The sequence below is a fragment of the Apis florea genome, unplaced genomic scaffold (assembly GCF_048593485.1).
Source record: "Apis florea isolate Af1SG1 unplaced genomic scaffold, ASM4859348v1 contig_2350_pilon, whole genome shotgun sequence".
NCBI lineage: Eukaryota > Metazoa > Arthropoda > Insecta > Hymenoptera > Apidae > Apis > Apis florea.
This window is the reverse complement of record NW_028256565.1, coordinates 2185849-2202937: the sequence shown is the minus strand read 5'-3', so window position 1 is coordinate 2202937 and position 17089 is coordinate 2185849. Positions and strand designations below refer to the sequence as shown.

The window sequence follows — 17089 nt, the reverse complement described above, 5'->3', positions numbered from 1 at the left end:
CTCATCTCGAGAATGAAACTCGAAAATGCTACTCGTTTCGATCGTACGAAAAATTACTTACTAAGTAAGCCTCGTTCGATCCTCGAGACGAACGCGCGACCAAGATTTCAATTTTCAGCGAAACGGTCGGTCTCTGATCGAGAGATAGGGATAATCGGGGCGACGAACGAGCGATCGGTCGAATCTGCGTTAAAAGCGGGGGGGAAGGCTCGCATTGTAACCATATTTCTGGTAAAATCCGCAAACCAAATCGCGATTAATTATATTTACCATCCGGCGGATGGATCTTGATCGAAGGAAGACGACGCGTCATTCGCTCGAAAGAGAGACAGAGACGGGACGATGATTATTGTTCGAATGGAAACGCAAAACCATACGGTATCGATTCCCGTCACAGCGGATTCCCGCTCTCTGTTTGCCGAACAAGCAATCCGGGGAAAGAACACAATGGGGGAGCGCATTTCTCTGTTTGACAAGACGGAAATACCTTGCGTAAATACGGCTGCGTCATCGAAGGGAGGGAACGAACCGGTCATCCAGCGGAATCGTCATCGAATACGCGGGTATTCTCAAAAATGCAAAAAGGAAAGACAGACAGAGAGAGAGAGAGAAGCAAGAAACACGATTACAAGAGCTTTCGAATGTATATGATAAATTACGGTGACGAGACGGCTCTCCAGAAAACGCGCGAGATGGAAAAAAGGCCGGAAGTCCCATTGTGCGCCGCGAAAATATGATTTTCGCTCGACCAACTGTGCGCAACGTGCGCCCGAACAATGCGAATTCACGGATCCACGACGCTCTCCGAGACGTTGCCGGATTCGGTCGTTAACCGCGCGATTAGCGGCCACTGATCCGAGAAAAATCTCCGAGAAACGTTATTCGGATAAACCAGTCCCGATACAATTTCCATATTTTCGACACGACTTCAAGAAAAATAAGATTTTAACCATTTGCATTTGTGTTATATTTTAAGAAGGCTGTCGATCGAGCAAGAAGAACTCTCTGCAATGTTATATTATATTATACATGTATTTATGGAATAAGCACCGAAATATACTTTGGAGAATTTAAAATTTAAGAATAACAGAAACAGGAGAATGATATAGTGGCTTATATTCAGACCAAAATACTTAACTTTGGAAACGAACAAAATAAAAATAGAAGCACAACTAATTCAGAATTCAGATATATATAAATATATCCCAACTAAATTTATAACATATTAAAACATATAAAATAAAAATGTTCTTCACGCGACAATAACATTTAGGCTCCGACGAAAGAGAGAGAGACGCATCTTCCCTTCACCTAACCTAAAACTTCTTCGCGTATAACCCGTCACTCGCCACGCCGGTTCGAATCGTTTCAACAAGCTAGACGAACGATATATATATATATATAACACGCACTATAGATTGGTGTAAACTGCCGAGTTTCATCGTGTAACAACGAAGCGGTGGGGGAGAAGAGTGAGGAGGCGCGACCGAAAACGCGTGTGGATCCGGCAAAGTGGGGCGCTATTATCGGTTCGTGTGTACTACTCGTCTGTTATTATATTCGCTGCGAAATAATACAACCGGAGATTCACGGTTTATTAACATGCTCGCGACGCGCACAGGTTGCCGTTTACGTGGACAATGCTCGCCCCCCCGTTAATAATTTCATTGCGGCCGAATCGTTTCAACGCCGTTTCTACGAAAACGCGGAGAAATATATCCGCCAAAGCGGGGACAACTCGAAACGAGACAGAGAGAGAGAGAGAGAGAGAGAAAGGAAAAAAATGCGTGGTTGAAACAACAACAACACGAACACAAACGGTTGTTTTAAAATCGAGTTTCCAGCGGCGAGCAAGTCGGCCTCCTGGTGACCCAACCGGCGCGGCGAGTTTGTTCAGCAGAAACAAACTGTCAACTAATCTTTGGAATAACCTCGAGCAATTAAACAGGTATCCGACATGCGGTTAATTCTAAAAAAAAAAAAAAAATAACTGGAGCGCTACAAAGGGCCACCCTCCCCGAAAAAAGGAAGAAAGAGAAAAACCGAGCACCGGTTTTTTTATTAACGATTCCCTTCCCTCGGTTTGAGAGATCGAAGGTGGCGCGCAATTAGCTGGTGTAAATGGTATTTAAAAAAAAAAAAAAAAACGGAGAAGAAGAAGAAGAAGATTGACACGCGCGATAATAACTTTGGAAATTACGCGATTGAATCGTCGAAAAACAAAGGCGTGGATTTTTTTCCCGAGGAGGCGATCCGCTTGCGTGCGGGGAAAAGACGAAAGGACGGGGTGGGAGACGAATTATAAAGAGAGGTTGTACGGTGAGAGGTATTACAGTTACACCTGTACCTCGTGCAAAGATACCGAGCGAGGCAGCTAGCGACAGCTAGCTCTCCACAGATCGGGTACAACGTCGGCCGCGCCACCACATTTAAGGTACACAATTTGGCGTGGCGGACAACGGAAGTGAAATTCGAGAGAGATCGGATTTGGAATAATTGGCACTGTTACGGCCGGAAAGAAAAGTGTGAAAAGGGAGCCGTATGTGTGGAGGATATTAAATATAATCGAGCCTCATTCAGAGTGATAAGGACGATAAAAATAATACTTTCAATCGCGATATTCTTCCCCCCTGCATCGGTGTTTCAAGCACGGGGAAAAATTGAACCGAGCTAATTAGAAGCAAATTAATTAACGCGGTTGGTTAGATTAATTCCCTCGCCCCGTTAATTAATACCGATCCGATTTCGACAAACGATACGACGGAGAGGGACAAGGGAGGCGGTTAAAGAATTCGAAGTCGAAATTCGAGGTCATCTGAAGAATGTTTCGAGTTGCGATAATGAATTATCGTTCTTATCTGTGTAACTGCGTAATTTTTCACTTATTTCGTTTCGTTTGAATAATTATGTACGCGCAACTACTATAACGAAACAATTTTCGAAAATCATTTCCGAAAATCGTTTTCATCGCGTTCTCGACTAATAACGTATGTAATAATAACGCACGAATCGAACGGCCAAGCAACGATCTAATCTAACTCGAGGCGTAAACGCACCGCGTATTTTTCGACGTCAATTTGAAACACGTGACTCGAAAGTGACTCCGACACCTTATTAATTAACAAACGGCGACAATTTGCTGGCAATTTGCTAGGCAAAAAGTCGGAACGAGTTGAACGTGAGGACGATCGTCTCGATATCCTTCGATCGTATCGAAAATAATTCTCTTTTTCTCGTACGTGCTCCCAGAATGTCGTACAACCTGTCAATCACGCCAACCTGCCCGGATCCGAACCTGGGTCCGAGCCTCGCCCAAGTGTGCCCGGGCCCGCAATTTTTCACGTTCATGAGCTTGTTGAACACGTTCGTGCTCGCCAAGGAGGAGATCTCCCTGCTCTGCGAACGATTCAAACCGGTGGAGCCGGCCGAATACTATTACGATTTCATCGTCGTGGGTGGTGAGTACTCCTGATCATCATCGAGCGTTTCTTTCGATCGAAATATACGTATGTATATATATGTATCGCTTTCTCCATTTTTCAACCGATAAAATGAGGTATTCAACGAGGTCGATTAAGCTTGTTGTTCGCTTTCACGTCGTTCGCACGAAACGCGATAATTGTAATAACAAATTAACGAGGGAACGTTCGTTATTGTCAGCTCGCGTAACGATCGATTCTTGATCATTCACACCAACGGTTGATCCAACTTTTCCGTTTCGTAATCTACTTCGCATCGCCGAAAACGAAATCGTGGAAATCGGTCGAGAAAAGCGTCAGAGAGAAGAAATCGTTCCAGATTGCATCCGAATCATCGAGATCACAATCGAGTTGTTCTCGAAAGAGAGGGAACGCCAAAGGTGTTGATCGCTCTTAATCGACCCCGATTAAAAACTTTCGATACATCAGGACAGGATGAAACGAATGCTTGCTTCGGTTGTTTCGCAGAGAGAGAGAGAGAGAGAGAGAGAGAGGGGTTAAGACTTTTTCCCTCGAATTTCCCTCGAATCGGTTCGAAGTGTTTAAAAATAGCCTAATAGGGAACTTCGATCGACCATCTCTATTCAATAGAAAAATCGTGACGCACGTTTTAATCGTAAATTGAAACGGGGGAATAAAATTCCTTTTCAAAATGGCCGACTTAAGTTTAATTCGTGGCGAGCGTGAACGAGCTTTAAAAAAAGAGGAGGATAAAAACCGGTGCGAGAAAAGGTGGTGGCTTCGATTCGACTGACGCTGCTCTTTCCTTTTACCGCGATAAAAAAATTCTACTCGAAACCTACCGTGACTTCTTCTTCTTCTTCTTCTTCTTCTTCTTCTTCGAAAACGGAAATTCAACACGCGCTTTCCCGTCCAACGATCGCGATACCTAGATTTCGGTAGAAACGCGAACGGGTATAATTACATTATTTTCTAAAATCGTATCGGGCCGAGAGATAAACAAGCCGAGCCGCGTATCGCGTTTCGTTCCGGCCGACGAGCAACGAATTTCGCAAGTTCGCGCGTGCGCGTGGCTCGAGCGAGAGAAGGAGAGGAGAGGAGGGGGGGAGGGGGGGGATTGCTCGAAGGCCGGAAACACGAGACAAAGACCGACCACCGGTTGAAAAACTGGGCGAAGAGGAGAGGAGGGTGACGAAAAGTCGAGAGATTCGTTCGAGCGTGGCGAGTCGCGAGAGGTGGGGAGGGGGAAGGAGGGGGAAGCGAGATAATTATATTCGACGCGGTTGCGGTTTTAAACGGGCCAATGTCTCTCTCTCTCTCTCTCTCTCTCCTATCGGTTCGAGGCTCCTTTCGTCTCTGAACAAAATGGGGAAGTGCGGACGTGAACGATCCCGAAAAGTTCGAATCGCTTCGAAATCTATCGTGGTTTCGTATTTATTTTATTTACACGGGGGGGCAAAAGGAGGAGAGGAGGGGAAACAAAATTATCGTCGATCCCACACGGGGAAGCGGTGGTGGATTGGTGCGATCGTAACTCGTCGATCACGGAGACAGAAATGCCCGTTCACCGTTTAGACGAACGGGATTATCAAATAGCAAACTGTTATTCACTCGATCGATTACCGTGTTATTAATATCATTTTATACCGTTATACCGCTTATCGTAATTCCTATCGATCTCTAGCTGCCTAATACGCTTCTCTCGCATTTGTTATTACCTACGCTACGATGATTCGCGCATAGGATTGGGTAATTAGATTTCGAGAAAGTTTTAAATCATCGTTTCTCGATCGTTTCTTCAATCTAGCTCTGCACTGTATAAAAAGCAGTGGAGAGGGGGGGGGGAGGAGGGGGACGGGGACGCTGTTTTTGCAATCGTTTCAACGAGTGAATTAAATCGCGTGATTCGTCGTTAAATTCGTTGCAACGACAATAAACAACACTCGCGTCGAATAGGCGATCTTCCTTTCCAAAACAGCACATGATGGAGAATCGCGCGATACGGAAACCGCGATTATCCCCGTTACGTAAATCGATTCGCGATTCCTTCCGTAGACAGAGGTTGATTAAAGGCTGTGGAGGAAGATACGATCCGGTGGAAAGGATCGGATCACGAACACGTTACACCGTTCGTGGTTACGTACGCCGAGCGTGGCAATTATGATAAAATATGCATTTCGGCCCGAGTGCCGCGAAAATATTTTATAATAGCCGGCCGAGCCCGTTATTTCCATAATCTCGCCGAATATTCAACGTATCGCGCGATGAAAATGTTATTTGACCGGTGACACTTTTCCTCGATTATACGCAATTTCTCTCCCTCCCTCTCTCTCTCTCTTTTTTTCCGCCTTCCTTTTCATCCCCGGGCATCGATGCGCGGCCACGCGCAGATTAGTGTGAAATTTCTGCTCGTCACGCCGCGGATCCCTGCCATCCCTCCTAAATTTCGATCGAGCTCCACTCGGCCAAAGAGCAGATATACCGTGGAATATAAAACGTATTTCGTCCTTTCCTTTCGAACCTCACGAAGGATGGGAAGGGATTGATCCTTGGCCAAAAAAGCGATGCATACGGTCGGCGAGGAACGAGGAAGAAATCGGTGGACAAACAAAGGCGCGGCGTTCGTCGATGGAATGTAAATAGAGTCGCGTCGCCACGATAGAGGAAAGATTCGACTCGCTCTCGCGCCGTAAAACCGAAGAGATCGAGAAGGAGATCGATGGTTACGCAACCGAGTCGTGGAACGTTTTCTCGCCGATGCAAAAACTTGATTTTCACCCGATCTGATCTCTCTCTATCTCTCTCTCTCTCTCTGTCTCTCCGCGATCGATCGATGGTCCGAGGGAAGGGAGCGCCGCTACTGGCGAAACGAGGGAAAAAAACAAAAGGTGGATCTTTCTCTCTCTCTCTCTCTCTCTCTCTCTCTCTACTCTCGGATCTACTTTTCTTTCGAATATCGAAAGATTCGATTCGATCGTCGGTTTCTTGAAACGAGCTCGATCGGGGAAAAAAACTTTCTTCTCAACCGTTTCGTTCGCGTTTCACGCGCGACTGTTACACCATCGCGGTCAACGCGTCTCGTCGCAGCTACGACGTTTCCCTCAACTCGAGAATGCAAGAAAGTGGGGCAAGAGCGAAGTAACGAGCGGATGGTGATTCGAAACGGCTTATTTTCTGCGCTATTGCGCACGACCGAACAACCTCGTTCCCCCGATAATCGGTGTCCGCTATCTCTTCCCTCGATTCCATCGATGGACAATCCGATTAAACGAGCAACTAATTATCCTGGTTAACCGGGAATCCGCAGCGCACCGTTTTCGTTCCACCGATCGAAAGCAGATCCCCTTTTTTATCGAGAGAAGAAATTTCAAGAATTTTCTCGAGTCGCGAGAACACAATTTCGATGAAAATCGGCGGGGGACGGGGTGAAAATGGTGAAACCGCGCGTAAATCGCGTAAATCTGTCGCGAAAGATCGAGTCGGTCGCGGTGGAAAAGCCACGGGACGAAATACCGCCACGGTTAATTAATATTAAACGCCACGAGCGTGTTGTTAATTACTTCGAACAGCAACGATGAGCCCCGATATTATTCCGCAACAAGCAAAGCTTCACGTATTAATCTTCCGAAGCGTGGCCTCATAATTAGCTACGTCTCATAAATATCCTCGCGCCCGCAACAACGCGAGACTAACACACCCCGTGTTGCTACACGCTTTCGATAAAACTGAAAGATAACGCCGCAACATTTGCATGCCATTCGGATAGGAATATTAACACCGGCTCTCCTTAAACCATAGGAATAAGCACGCGTGCAAATGGTTCAATTTGTTCGTCTCGCCTCTCCTCTTATTTATTCCTGAAACAAATTGTGCTTCTTCTTCTTCTTCAACCGAAACGATCGATGCACCGTTGTACCACCAACATTGGAAAAATAATATCCCAAGCGATTATCTCTATTCTCGTCCTTCTCCCATTCCGTTCCAACTAACGGAATATCCCATTTTCCAGACGAAGAAGAAAGTACAACAAACGTCTCGTCTATCCTCGTCTTGTCTCTCCTTGTCTCCCCTTCACTACGCACATATATACCGATGTATGTGTGCTGTGTGTATATATATATATATATAAAACACGTGTAAGCGAAGGCGAAACACGTCCCGCGTAAAACGGTATGTAAACATACCACACTCGCGGTATAATTACTTCTAGCCGTCGGTGTTTCGCCACGGTCAAGGCCTGGTCGAACCACTTTCTAGAGCCTGTTCCACGCGAGATGATTCGCCCGCCCCGCTGATTCACGCTCGTTCCTCCGCTTCTCATCTCGAAATCGTTATATTCTCGTGGTCGTTGTTGCTGCTACGACCTCGTAACCATTCGATCCGATCTTGTCTCTCCTTTAGGAGGAACAGCTGGTTCCGTGGTTGCGTCCAGACTGAGCGAGCAGCCGGAATGGAAAGTTTTGTTGCTCGAGGCTGGCCCGGACGAGCCACCCGGCGCCGATCTTCCCAGCATGGTGGCCATGTTTCTAGGTAAGTACGTTCGATCGAGATGATCAATCGATCAGAGATCAAGACGAGATCGGTTCGGAATAGGAAGCGACATCGACTGGCGTTATCGAACGACGAACGAGAGGAACGCGTGCCTGTCGTCGGGCGGCTCGTGCTTCTGGCCACGGGGCAAAAACCTCGGCGGCACCTCGAGCCACAACGGCATGATGTATACGCGGGGCCATCCCAAGGATTACGACGACTGGGCGGCGATGGGCAATGATGGATGGTCGTGGCAGGACGTATGTTCCAAACTTCCAAACTTTTTTCCTTTTTGTTGCGGCGGATGATCGCGTGTTAACGATTTATCAATCCGCCAACTCAGTCTGATTCACTTTTTTAACGCTTTTCTTAACTTCACACGTCCCCTCCCCTCTTTCCCGTGAAATAGGTCCTGCCCTACTTCATGTGCTCGGAGAACAACACGGAGATCAATCGGGTCGGGCGGAAATATCACTCGACGGGCGGGTTGCTCAACGTGGAGAGGTTTTCTTGGAGGCCGGACATTTCCAACGATATACTGGCCGCCGCGGCCGAGATGGGATACCCGATCCCCGAGGAGTTGAACGGCGATCAGTCGACCGGGTTCACGGTCGCCCAGATGATGAGCAAAGATGGCGTTCGGCGCAGCAGCGCCACCGCTTTCCTGCGGCCGTTCCGTAACAGGCGGAATTTGCAAGTGGCGACCAACGCCACTGTGACCAAGATCATCGTGCAAGAGAAGAAGGCGGTCGGCGTGCAATATTACAAGGTAAATCGCGTGTTTCAGCTTCGTTTCTCTTCTCGTAACGATGAATTAATTCCGTTGATTCCGTTCGAAAGAACGGCGAGCTTCGCGTGGCGCGTGCCTCGCGCGAAATAATCGTTTCTGGAGGCGCCGTCAACTCGCCCCAGATCTTGCTACTGTCCGGGATCGGGCCCAAGGAGCATCTGGCCGCCGTGAACGTGAGCGTGGTCCACGATCTTCCAGGTGATTCCAATCTTCTTCTTAACGATTCCAATCTTGTGTAACGTGTAATTGGGATATCTGGCTCATAGGGGTCGGGGAGAATCTGCACAACCACGTGTCGTTCACGTTGCCGTTCACGATAGACGAGCCGAACGAGTTCGACCTTAGCTGGCCGTCCGCGTTGGAGTACATCGGGTTCATGAAAGGGCCGATCGCCTCGACAGGCTTGTCCCAATTAACGGGGATCGTGTCCTCGATCTACACCACGCCGGACGACCCCGATCTTCAAATATTCTTCGGCGGTTACCAGGCGGCCTGCGCCACCACAGGCCAGGTGGGCGCGTTGATGGACAACGGGGGCCGCCACGTGAGCATCTCGCCCACCAATCTCCACCCGCGAAGCAGAGGTACGTACGTATTTCTGCGAGTTGGAGAAAAAAAAAAGATTGCTCGGTTTTTGGTCCTTTGTTCGTTTTCAGGTACTCTTCGGTTGGCCAGCAACGATCCCTTCGAGAAGCCGGTGATTCGCGGGAATTACTTGACCGACCCGATGGACGAGGCCGTCCTCCTCCACGGAATCCAGATAGCCTTGTCGCTGAGCAACACGTCCGCCCTGGCCAAGTACAATATGACGCTTAGCAACGCTCCTCTGCCCGCCTGCTCGCAACACGCCTACCCGAGCGACGATTATTGGAGGTGCGCCATACGTGAGGACACAGGGCCGGAGAATCACCAGGCTGGCTCGTGCAAAATGGGCCCGGCCACCGACAGGATGGCCGTGGTCGACCCCCGGCTCAGGGTCCACGGTATCAGAGGGTTGCGAGTCGCCGACACGTCCATCATGCCTCGGGTATCTCTCATTTTCTCTTCTCCAACAAAGCGTGTACACGAATGAATCGAGGTTAATATTGCGAGGTTTGTTGTTTTTGACGAAAGGTGATATCCGGGAACACGGCCGCTCCAGCGATCATGATCGGCGAGAGGGCGGCAGCTTTCGTCAAGTCCGAGTGGGGTGGTGCGCCGTCAAAATGGTACGGGCATGCTTCTTCCCATGCGTGGAAACACTGAAAAGGGGAATGGATGATAGTAGTCACTAGATAGTCAATATTTGCCATATTTCCATATTAGTAGTTCTTCCCATCCCACCGTCGACAACTCGTTGGATCTGTTGCTTTGGGGGATCAAATACATCGACTGGGACCAGGGTGACTGGTAGTCAAGATCCTTGCTCCATCTTCTAGTCCATGATCCAACAACCCTTACCAGAGTAGAGGATATTCGCCACGGTTTTGTCTCGTGTTTTGGGAGAGCCTACTCGATTATTATATCCTCTGTGTATCAACGTCGAAACCAAAGAAATGTAAATCGCCACTATTAATATGCGGATCAATAAATTGAATTATTATCCATCCAATTTGTTCCACCACCTTGCGCATCTGTTTTATTCGTATTACCTATATACGAATTTCCGTTGAAACGAAATATAAATAATTTTCGCGCCAACTCCACCACTTCCTTTTAAGAAAAAGAGGGATCCTAGAGAATGGAACGTAACGTAACTCCTTAACGTCTGAATAATGAATTCTTCTTCCTCTGGCTGCCTAATTAAATAGACAGCCGAAATAGACGCCAAAAGCCTGTCTCGAGACGATTTGAAAGAGATATCGCGAATAGCCGGCGATCAATCAGGATTACGAATCTCTTAATGTTGTTTGCGACACGTGTAGCAAGCGAATAATTCGTTTTAAAGTTGTGACGCGCGTGCAAGGTTGAGAACGTTTTTGCACGTTATCAGAGAAAGACGCGATAAGACGCTTTAATCACGTATTCGAATTAGTGTGAAATTAAGCGTCGAATTGGAGATAATCGACGCTCGGCCGTAAAATGGTGGAAAGTGTCACGAAATATTCACGACACAACGTTCGAAACAATTTTTACCGATTTACGGGGCCGGTCATCGATCATCCTTCGACGATTCCTTTCCGATCGAATAATCCGTCGATCCATCAACGACAGATAATAAACGTCGACGCAATGATTTTTTAACGTTTCTTTTTTCCCCGGATATAATTAATTGATTAACACGGGGCGCGTCATTTGTCTTCTCGCGTCTCGTTTTCAAAATGTTTCATTATCGCGCGCTCTTCATCATCAATCGTCGGGGGAAAAGGAGGCTATAAAAGGGGAACAGGGGGATCCCAGAGTCCAGTTCAACAGACCAAACGCCCGCCGTGCACGGTTTCCTACGATTCGAGCAACATGGTACGTTTTCCAACCTTTCCGCCCTTTTTCGTAGAAAAGAAAAGAGAGAGAGAGAGGAATAATTCCAGGCGAACGTTATAAACTCGATGTACCACGACGCGTTGTCCTCGCTCCCCTGCACCACGCCGTTCTTGGGCGGGCCTCAGCTCACCGACGTTTGCTCGGCCAGCAACGGGGAACTGTTCCTCGCCCTTCTCAACCTCTTCGTCGCCACCAATCCGAGGATCGGCGAGCCCTGCCAACGCGTCCACTCCCCTAGAATACCGGACATTAGCTACGATTTCATCGTGGTTGGCGGTAAGAGAAACGAAACGGAAGAAAGAGAAACTGTTCTACCAAAAACTGTGCAGGTGGAGCTGCGGGGGCGGTGGTGGCTGGAAGACTGAGCGAAGTTGCAAATTGGAAGGTTCTGCTTCTGGAGGCGGGGCCGGACGAGCCGGCCGGGGCCGAGATACCTAGCAATCTTCAGCTTTATCTCGGTAATTAATTTTACTCGTGGAAAATGCAATGGAGAGTTTAACAACCTAAACCTACCGACATTTCATCGTGTGTACCTGGTTCCTCGAGCGGTCAAAAAAAAAAGAATTTGTATCTTAATAATTGTAGAAAGGGGATTTTAACTAATTAAACGAAACATTTGTCTACGGTGTTTGCAATAAGTTCGGTGTATATCTATAACACCGAATTTTGTGCTATTGTAAAGTGAGTACGGTAAGTAAGTTTGTGCAACAAGAAATTCGGGAAAGAAAATTTCAGAAACGGTAGGTTTAGCGTTAAAAGGAAAGAATGTATTTGAGATTTGGGACGCAACAGGCGGCGAACTGGATTGGAAATACTACACGAGCAACGAGTCGCACGCCTGCATGAGCACCGGTGGAAGTTGCTACTGGCCCCGGGGCAAGAATCTCGGGGGGACGACTCTTCACCACGGCATGGCGTATCACCGAGGCCATCGAAAAGACTACGACAAATGGGTGCAGCAGGGCGCCCTCGGCTGGAGCTGGGACGAGGTGCTCCCTTTTCCAACACCCAGTCACGTTTCTCGACTTGATTCCTCTTCCCTTTTCCCAGGTGATGCCGTATTACCTGAAATCGGAGAACAACACCGAGCTGGACAGGGTCGGGACCAAGTACCATCGAAATGGAGGAGTCATGAACGTGGAAAGGTTAGGCTAGGTTAAGCCCGATATTTACTCGAGTAAATATTCCAACTGTATTCCCTAGATTCCCGTACCAGCCCCCGTTCGCCTGGGAGATCCTGAACGCGGCCAAGGAGGCGGGTTTCGGCGTGTCCGAGGACCTGTCCGGGGACCAGATCAACGGCTTCACGGTGGCCCAGACGATCAGCAAGAACGGCGTTCGAGTGAGCAGCGCGAGGGCGTTCATCACCCCGTTCGAGCACAGGAAGAATCTCCACGTGATCGTGAACGCGACCGTGACCAAAGTGAGAACGTTGGGGAGGAGAGTGACCGGCGTGGACGCGTTGATCGTAAGTCTGCTTATCATCCATCTCCTTCTTCTTTCATTCCATTCGATTCGTTTCCTTCAGAACGGAAGGAGGAGGATCATATTGGCGAAACGGGAAGTGATCCTGTCCGCAGGCACGGTGAACACGCCCCAACTGCTCATGCTGTCCGGGATAGGGCCCAGGCAGCACCTCAAGTCGATGAAGATCGACGTGGTGGCCGATCTGCCGGGCGTCGGGGAGAATCTGCACAACCACCAGTCGTTCGGCATGGACTTCTCGTTGGACGAGGAGTTTTACCCGATGTTCAACCAGACCAACGTGGACCAATACCTGTACAATCAAACGGGCCCCCTCTCGGGCACCGGCCTCGCCCAGGTGACCGGCGTGTGGTACTCCAACTTGACCACCCCAGACGACCCGGACATCCAGATATTCTTCGCCGGTTACCAGGCAATTTGCACGCCCGCAGGCAGGATCGCCGACTTGTCCGTGAAGAACAACAAACAGGCGGTGAGGATATCCGCGTTGAATCTGCAGCCGACGAGCAAAGGTAAAAACTCCTTTTCCTCTCTCTCTTGTTATATGCTCCCTCAAACCAAACTCCCTTTCCTTTTATTGTAAGTTCACTGAAATTTTATATGTAATAGTTACTTATCGTTCACCAAACTCCTTTTCCTTTCTCTCTTGTTATATGTTCCCTCAAACCAAACTCCCTTTCCTTTTATTGTAAGTTCACTGAAATTTTGTATGTAATAGTTATTTATCGTTCACCAAACTCCTTTTCCTTTCTCTTTCGTTATATGTTCCCTCAAACCAAACTCCCTTTCCTTTTATTGTAAGTTCACTGAAATTTTGTATGTAATAGTTATTTATCGTTCACCAAACTCCTTTTCCTTTCTCTTTCGTTATATGTTCACTGAAACCAAACTCTTTTTCCTTTCTCTTTCGTTACAAGTTCACTGAAATTTTGTATGTAATTTTATTATTGAAACAGTGTTACCATTCTATAGTTATTTATCGTTCACCAAACTCCTTTTCCTTTCTCTTTCGTTATATGTTCACTGAAACCAAACTCTTTTTCCTTTCTCTTTCGTTACAAGTTCACTGAAATTTTGTAATTTTGTAATTTTATTATTGAAGCAGTGTTACCATTTTATAGTTATTTATCGTTCACCAAACTCCTTTTCCTTTCTCTTTTGTTATATGTTCACTGAAATCAAACTTCTTTTCTTTTCTCTTTCATTGTAAGTTCACTGAAATTTTGTATGTAATAGTTACTTAATTTATCGTTCACCAAACTCCCTTTCTTTATTATTGAAGCAGTGTTACCATTCTCTAGTTATTTATCGTTCACCAAACTTCTTTTCCTTTCTCTTTTGTTATATGTTCACTGAAACCAAACTTCTTTTCTTTTCTCTTTCATTGTAAGTTCACTGAAATTTTGTATGTAATTTTATTATTGAAGCAGTGTTACCATTCTCTAGTTATTTATCGTTCACCAAACTCCTTTTCCCTTCTCTTTTGTTATATGTTCACTGAAACCAAACTTCTTTTCTTTTCTCTTTCATTCTCTTTCATTGTAAGTTCACTGAAATTTTGTATGTAATAGTTACTTATCGTTCACCAAACTCCCTTTCTTTATTATTGAAGCAGTGTTACCATTCTCTAGTTACCTTTCTCTTTCGTTACAAGTTCACTGAAATTTTGTACGTAATTTTATTATTGAAGCAGTGTTACTACCATTCTCTAGTTATTTATCGTTCACCAAACTCCTTTTCCTTTCTCTTTCGTTACAAGTTCACTGAAATTTTATTACGTAATTTTATTATTGAAGCAGTGTTACCATTCTCTAGTTATTTATCGTTCACCAAACTCCTTTTCCTTTCTCTTTCGTTACAAGTTCACTGAAATTTTATTACGTAATTTTATTATTGAATTTTATTTGTTATATATTACAATTTTGTTGTTGAACTTGTTGCTAGCAGCGTTACTATTCTGTAGATGGCATGCGATCTTCAGTTGTTGTTCAGTTCTAATTTTATTTTGCACATGATCGAATTCACAGGTCGGATCACGTTGAGAAGCAAGAATCCGCTCGACCCGCCGATAATCTGGAGCAACGATTTGGCGACGGAGCACGATCGGAGCGTGATGATTCAGGCGATCCGCGTTGTCCAGAGATTGGTGAACACGACCACGATGAGGAATCTCGGTGTGGAATTGCAAGAGATAGATCTGCCTGCTTGCGACAAGTTGGAGAAGGATAGCGACGATTACTGGAACTGCGTGATACAGTACAACACGAGGGCCGAAAATCACCAGACAGGCACCGCGAGGATGGGCTACGATCGCATGGCTGTGGTCTCACCTCGGCTGAAGGTGCACGGTGTCAGGGGACTGAGAGTCGCAGACGCCTCCGTCCAGCCTCAGGTACGCCCTCGATTCGTTGTCGATGCTCGTCGGATGATTCGTTATCGCTCGTTTCAGGTGATCTCGGGCAATCCCGTTGCCTCGGTCAACATGGTCGGCGAGAGAGCGGCCGACTTCATCAAGGAAGATTGGGGAGAAGATATGTATATGTAGATCGACGACCTGTGTGCTTTCCACGTGTGCTTATATATATATATATATAAAACTACTTATTCCGAAGCGTATCCATCCACGTTTTCTTCTTCCAAATTATACCTCCTTTCTTCACACAGTTTCATAGGAGAAAAGAAAAAGTAAGAAGTTTATTTATTCGTGGCAGTCGGTTCGAGGGGAATGGCAATGAAGCGTGGTTTGATTAAAATTAATTAATAACAGGATGGATAAGCGCACTTGACCTCCTTTCGAACGATCGAAGAATCGTTTTCTTTCCCCTATGCGAACTAATTGCTTGAGAAAAAGAGAGAAGGGAAGAGCGCCAATGATTCGTTTAAAATATTCATCGAGGGCGAGCAAGTATCCTTGGATGCTCGGCGACGGCCTTACTTTCACTAAGAAAATGGCAGCCGGTGAATATCGTGCGCGCGAGTTATACTCGAAGGTAAATCCAATGCTCGAAGAGGCTGATCGAAGAGGTATTATTTATGCGAAACCGTCGCCTGGAAATATCACGATCGAGGACGTTTCTTTTTCCTCGACTTTTCCCTTTAATTCCCTCCCCGCAAATCGGACGAAAATTTAATCAAATGCATGCGAGTGACACAATTTTTCATCCGTTGAAGAATGAAAGAACGAGCCTTCCCTTATCCAAATTATTTTCCCAATTCCTGTTTCACGGATACATGTATATTCACTCGACGCGGTTCAATTCGATCGAATACGAATCGAATAGGAAATATTTCGTGCCACAATTCGCCGTCCATCTTGATTATCCGGAACAGTGGGAACTCTGATTAATTTGCGTCACGGAGTCGGCACAAAATACGCAAAATTTTCTAGATGCATCTCGAAAAAAAGAAGAAATAAGCCGTGAGTTCAACGACACGGCTGAAAGAATAATAAAAAGAGGGGGAGGAGGAGGAGAAGATTCGTCCGACAAATTGAAGGATCGAGAGAGAGAGAGAGCAGGAAAGGTTGAACGGATGATGATATAAACAAATTATAAATAAAACATCCGCTGTACGTACAGGCGGGTGTCGCGCGCGACGCTGTACCCGCTCGTCGTCGCCCTTGTCCCGCTGTAACGACTGCTTTGAATTTCATGAGGGTGCGAATGAATTCATGGGTTTGCACGGCTTCCAACGCCCCCACCACGGCAAAATCCACAGGAATCCGGCCGTAATTGGAGAAATAATAACGAGCGTGTCCTAAGATCGAGCTCCCCCTCGAAAATATCCAATGCAAGTTTCGTACGAGGAAGCATTCCGAGAGGGGTGGTCGAATCTCGAGGGTTCTTTGTAGCTGTGCATCCAGTCTGGGGACGCATGAAGCATGGGTGGACAAAAGGAAGAGGAAGAAACCCGGTTAAACAGAGGCGTGCCTCCACTCGTCTCTTTCGGAGACTCATCTCGAGTAATTGCGGATAAGAATAGGCCGCGCTTTGCAATTCGAGATTTATTTCGTTCGTCGTTTCCATCCTGCTTCCGTGATAGCAAGTTCTCGCCGTCGAGGCAGGTGTTTCGAATCACTGATTCTCTCGCGCGCGCCATCGATCCTTATAAGTTAAAGTGAAACTCAATTTCAAATCCTCCGTCGAAAGGCGTGGAGGATCCAGGTACAGCTCGGGAATGAGGAATAAGGGCGGAGAAAAAAATAGGTTTGAATGCGGCTGGGCTCGGGCTCTTTTCTAGTATTCCCAGGCGGAAACGCGATAGGTAATTAACCTCGTTGCTTGTTCTTCGTTTTCTTCCAGCGATACAAACGCGATCTTGAAATTGTTGGGGCCGGCCTCGACCGCAACGATATATGCAGAAATGCCGCGTCCCGATCTTACGC

At 46.8% G+C, this 17089-nt stretch overlaps 3 protein-coding genes across 9 annotated transcripts in view; 2 read left to right on the top strand and 1 right to left on the bottom strand.

Annotated features, from left to right (window-relative positions):
* Positions 1–17089, bottom strand: part of LOC100868499 (kin of IRRE-like protein 2) — a 165814-nt gene that overhangs the window by 120262 nt on the left and 28463 nt on the right. The gene's annotated exons all lie outside the window — the stretch shown is intronic.
* Positions 1768–10346, top strand: LOC116414867 (glucose dehydrogenase [FAD, quinone]). Of its 4 annotated transcripts, none has more exons than XM_086904543.1 (10): positions 1768–1948; positions 3250–3458; positions 7842–7970; positions 8034–8230; positions 8380–8739; positions 8811–8958; positions 9027–9344; positions 9417–9787; positions 9874–9968; positions 10069–10346. In XM_086904543.1, exons 2-10 carry the CDS (start codon positions 3251–3253, stop codon positions 10151–10153), a joined length of 1911 nt encoding a protein of 636 aa, XP_086760669.1. In that variant the 5' UTR covers positions 1768–1948; position 3250; the 3' UTR covers positions 10154–10346. The 4 variants fall into 4 exon arrangements, with proteins under 4 accessions (XP_086760669.1, XP_086760668.1, XP_086760671.1 ...); XM_086904542.1 differs by having other exon boundaries at positions 1771–1948; positions 10066–10346; XM_086904545.1 differs by lacking the exon at positions 1768–1948 and adding an exon at positions 2329–2434.
* Positions 11081–15321, top strand: LOC100863186 (glucose dehydrogenase [FAD, quinone]). The gene is made up of 9 exons (XM_031918242.2): positions 11081–11199; positions 11268–11496; positions 11550–11678; positions 12013–12209; positions 12271–12365; positions 12424–12688; positions 12749–13217; positions 14733–15097; positions 15155–15321. Exons 1-9 carry the CDS (start codon positions 11197–11199, stop codon positions 15248–15250), a joined length of 1848 nt encoding a protein of 615 aa, XP_031774102.2. The 5' UTR covers positions 11081–11196; the 3' UTR covers positions 15251–15321.

Coding starts and splice junctions, on each gene's coding strand:
- LOC100863186 (XM_031918242.2), top strand. Junction 11,679..12,012: donor CAATCTTCAGCTTTATCTCG/GTAATTAATTTT, acceptor GGGACGCAACAG/GCGGCGAACTGGATTGGAAA. Junction 12,366..12,423: donor GGAGTCATGAACGTGGAAAG/GTTAGGCTAGGT, acceptor TGTATTCCCTAG/ATTCCCGTACCAGCCCCCGT.
- LOC116414867 (XM_086904542.1), top strand. CDS start 3,251: ATGTCGTACAACCTGTCAATCACGCCAACCTGCCCGGATCCGAACCTG. Junction 3,459..7,841: donor CGATTTCATCGTCGTGGGTG/GTGAGTACTCCT, acceptor TCTCTCCTTTAG/GAGGAACAGCTGGTTCCGTG. Junction 9,788..9,873: donor ACACGTCCATCATGCCTCGG/GTATCTCTCATT, acceptor TTTTGACGAAAG/GTGATATCCGGGAACACGGC.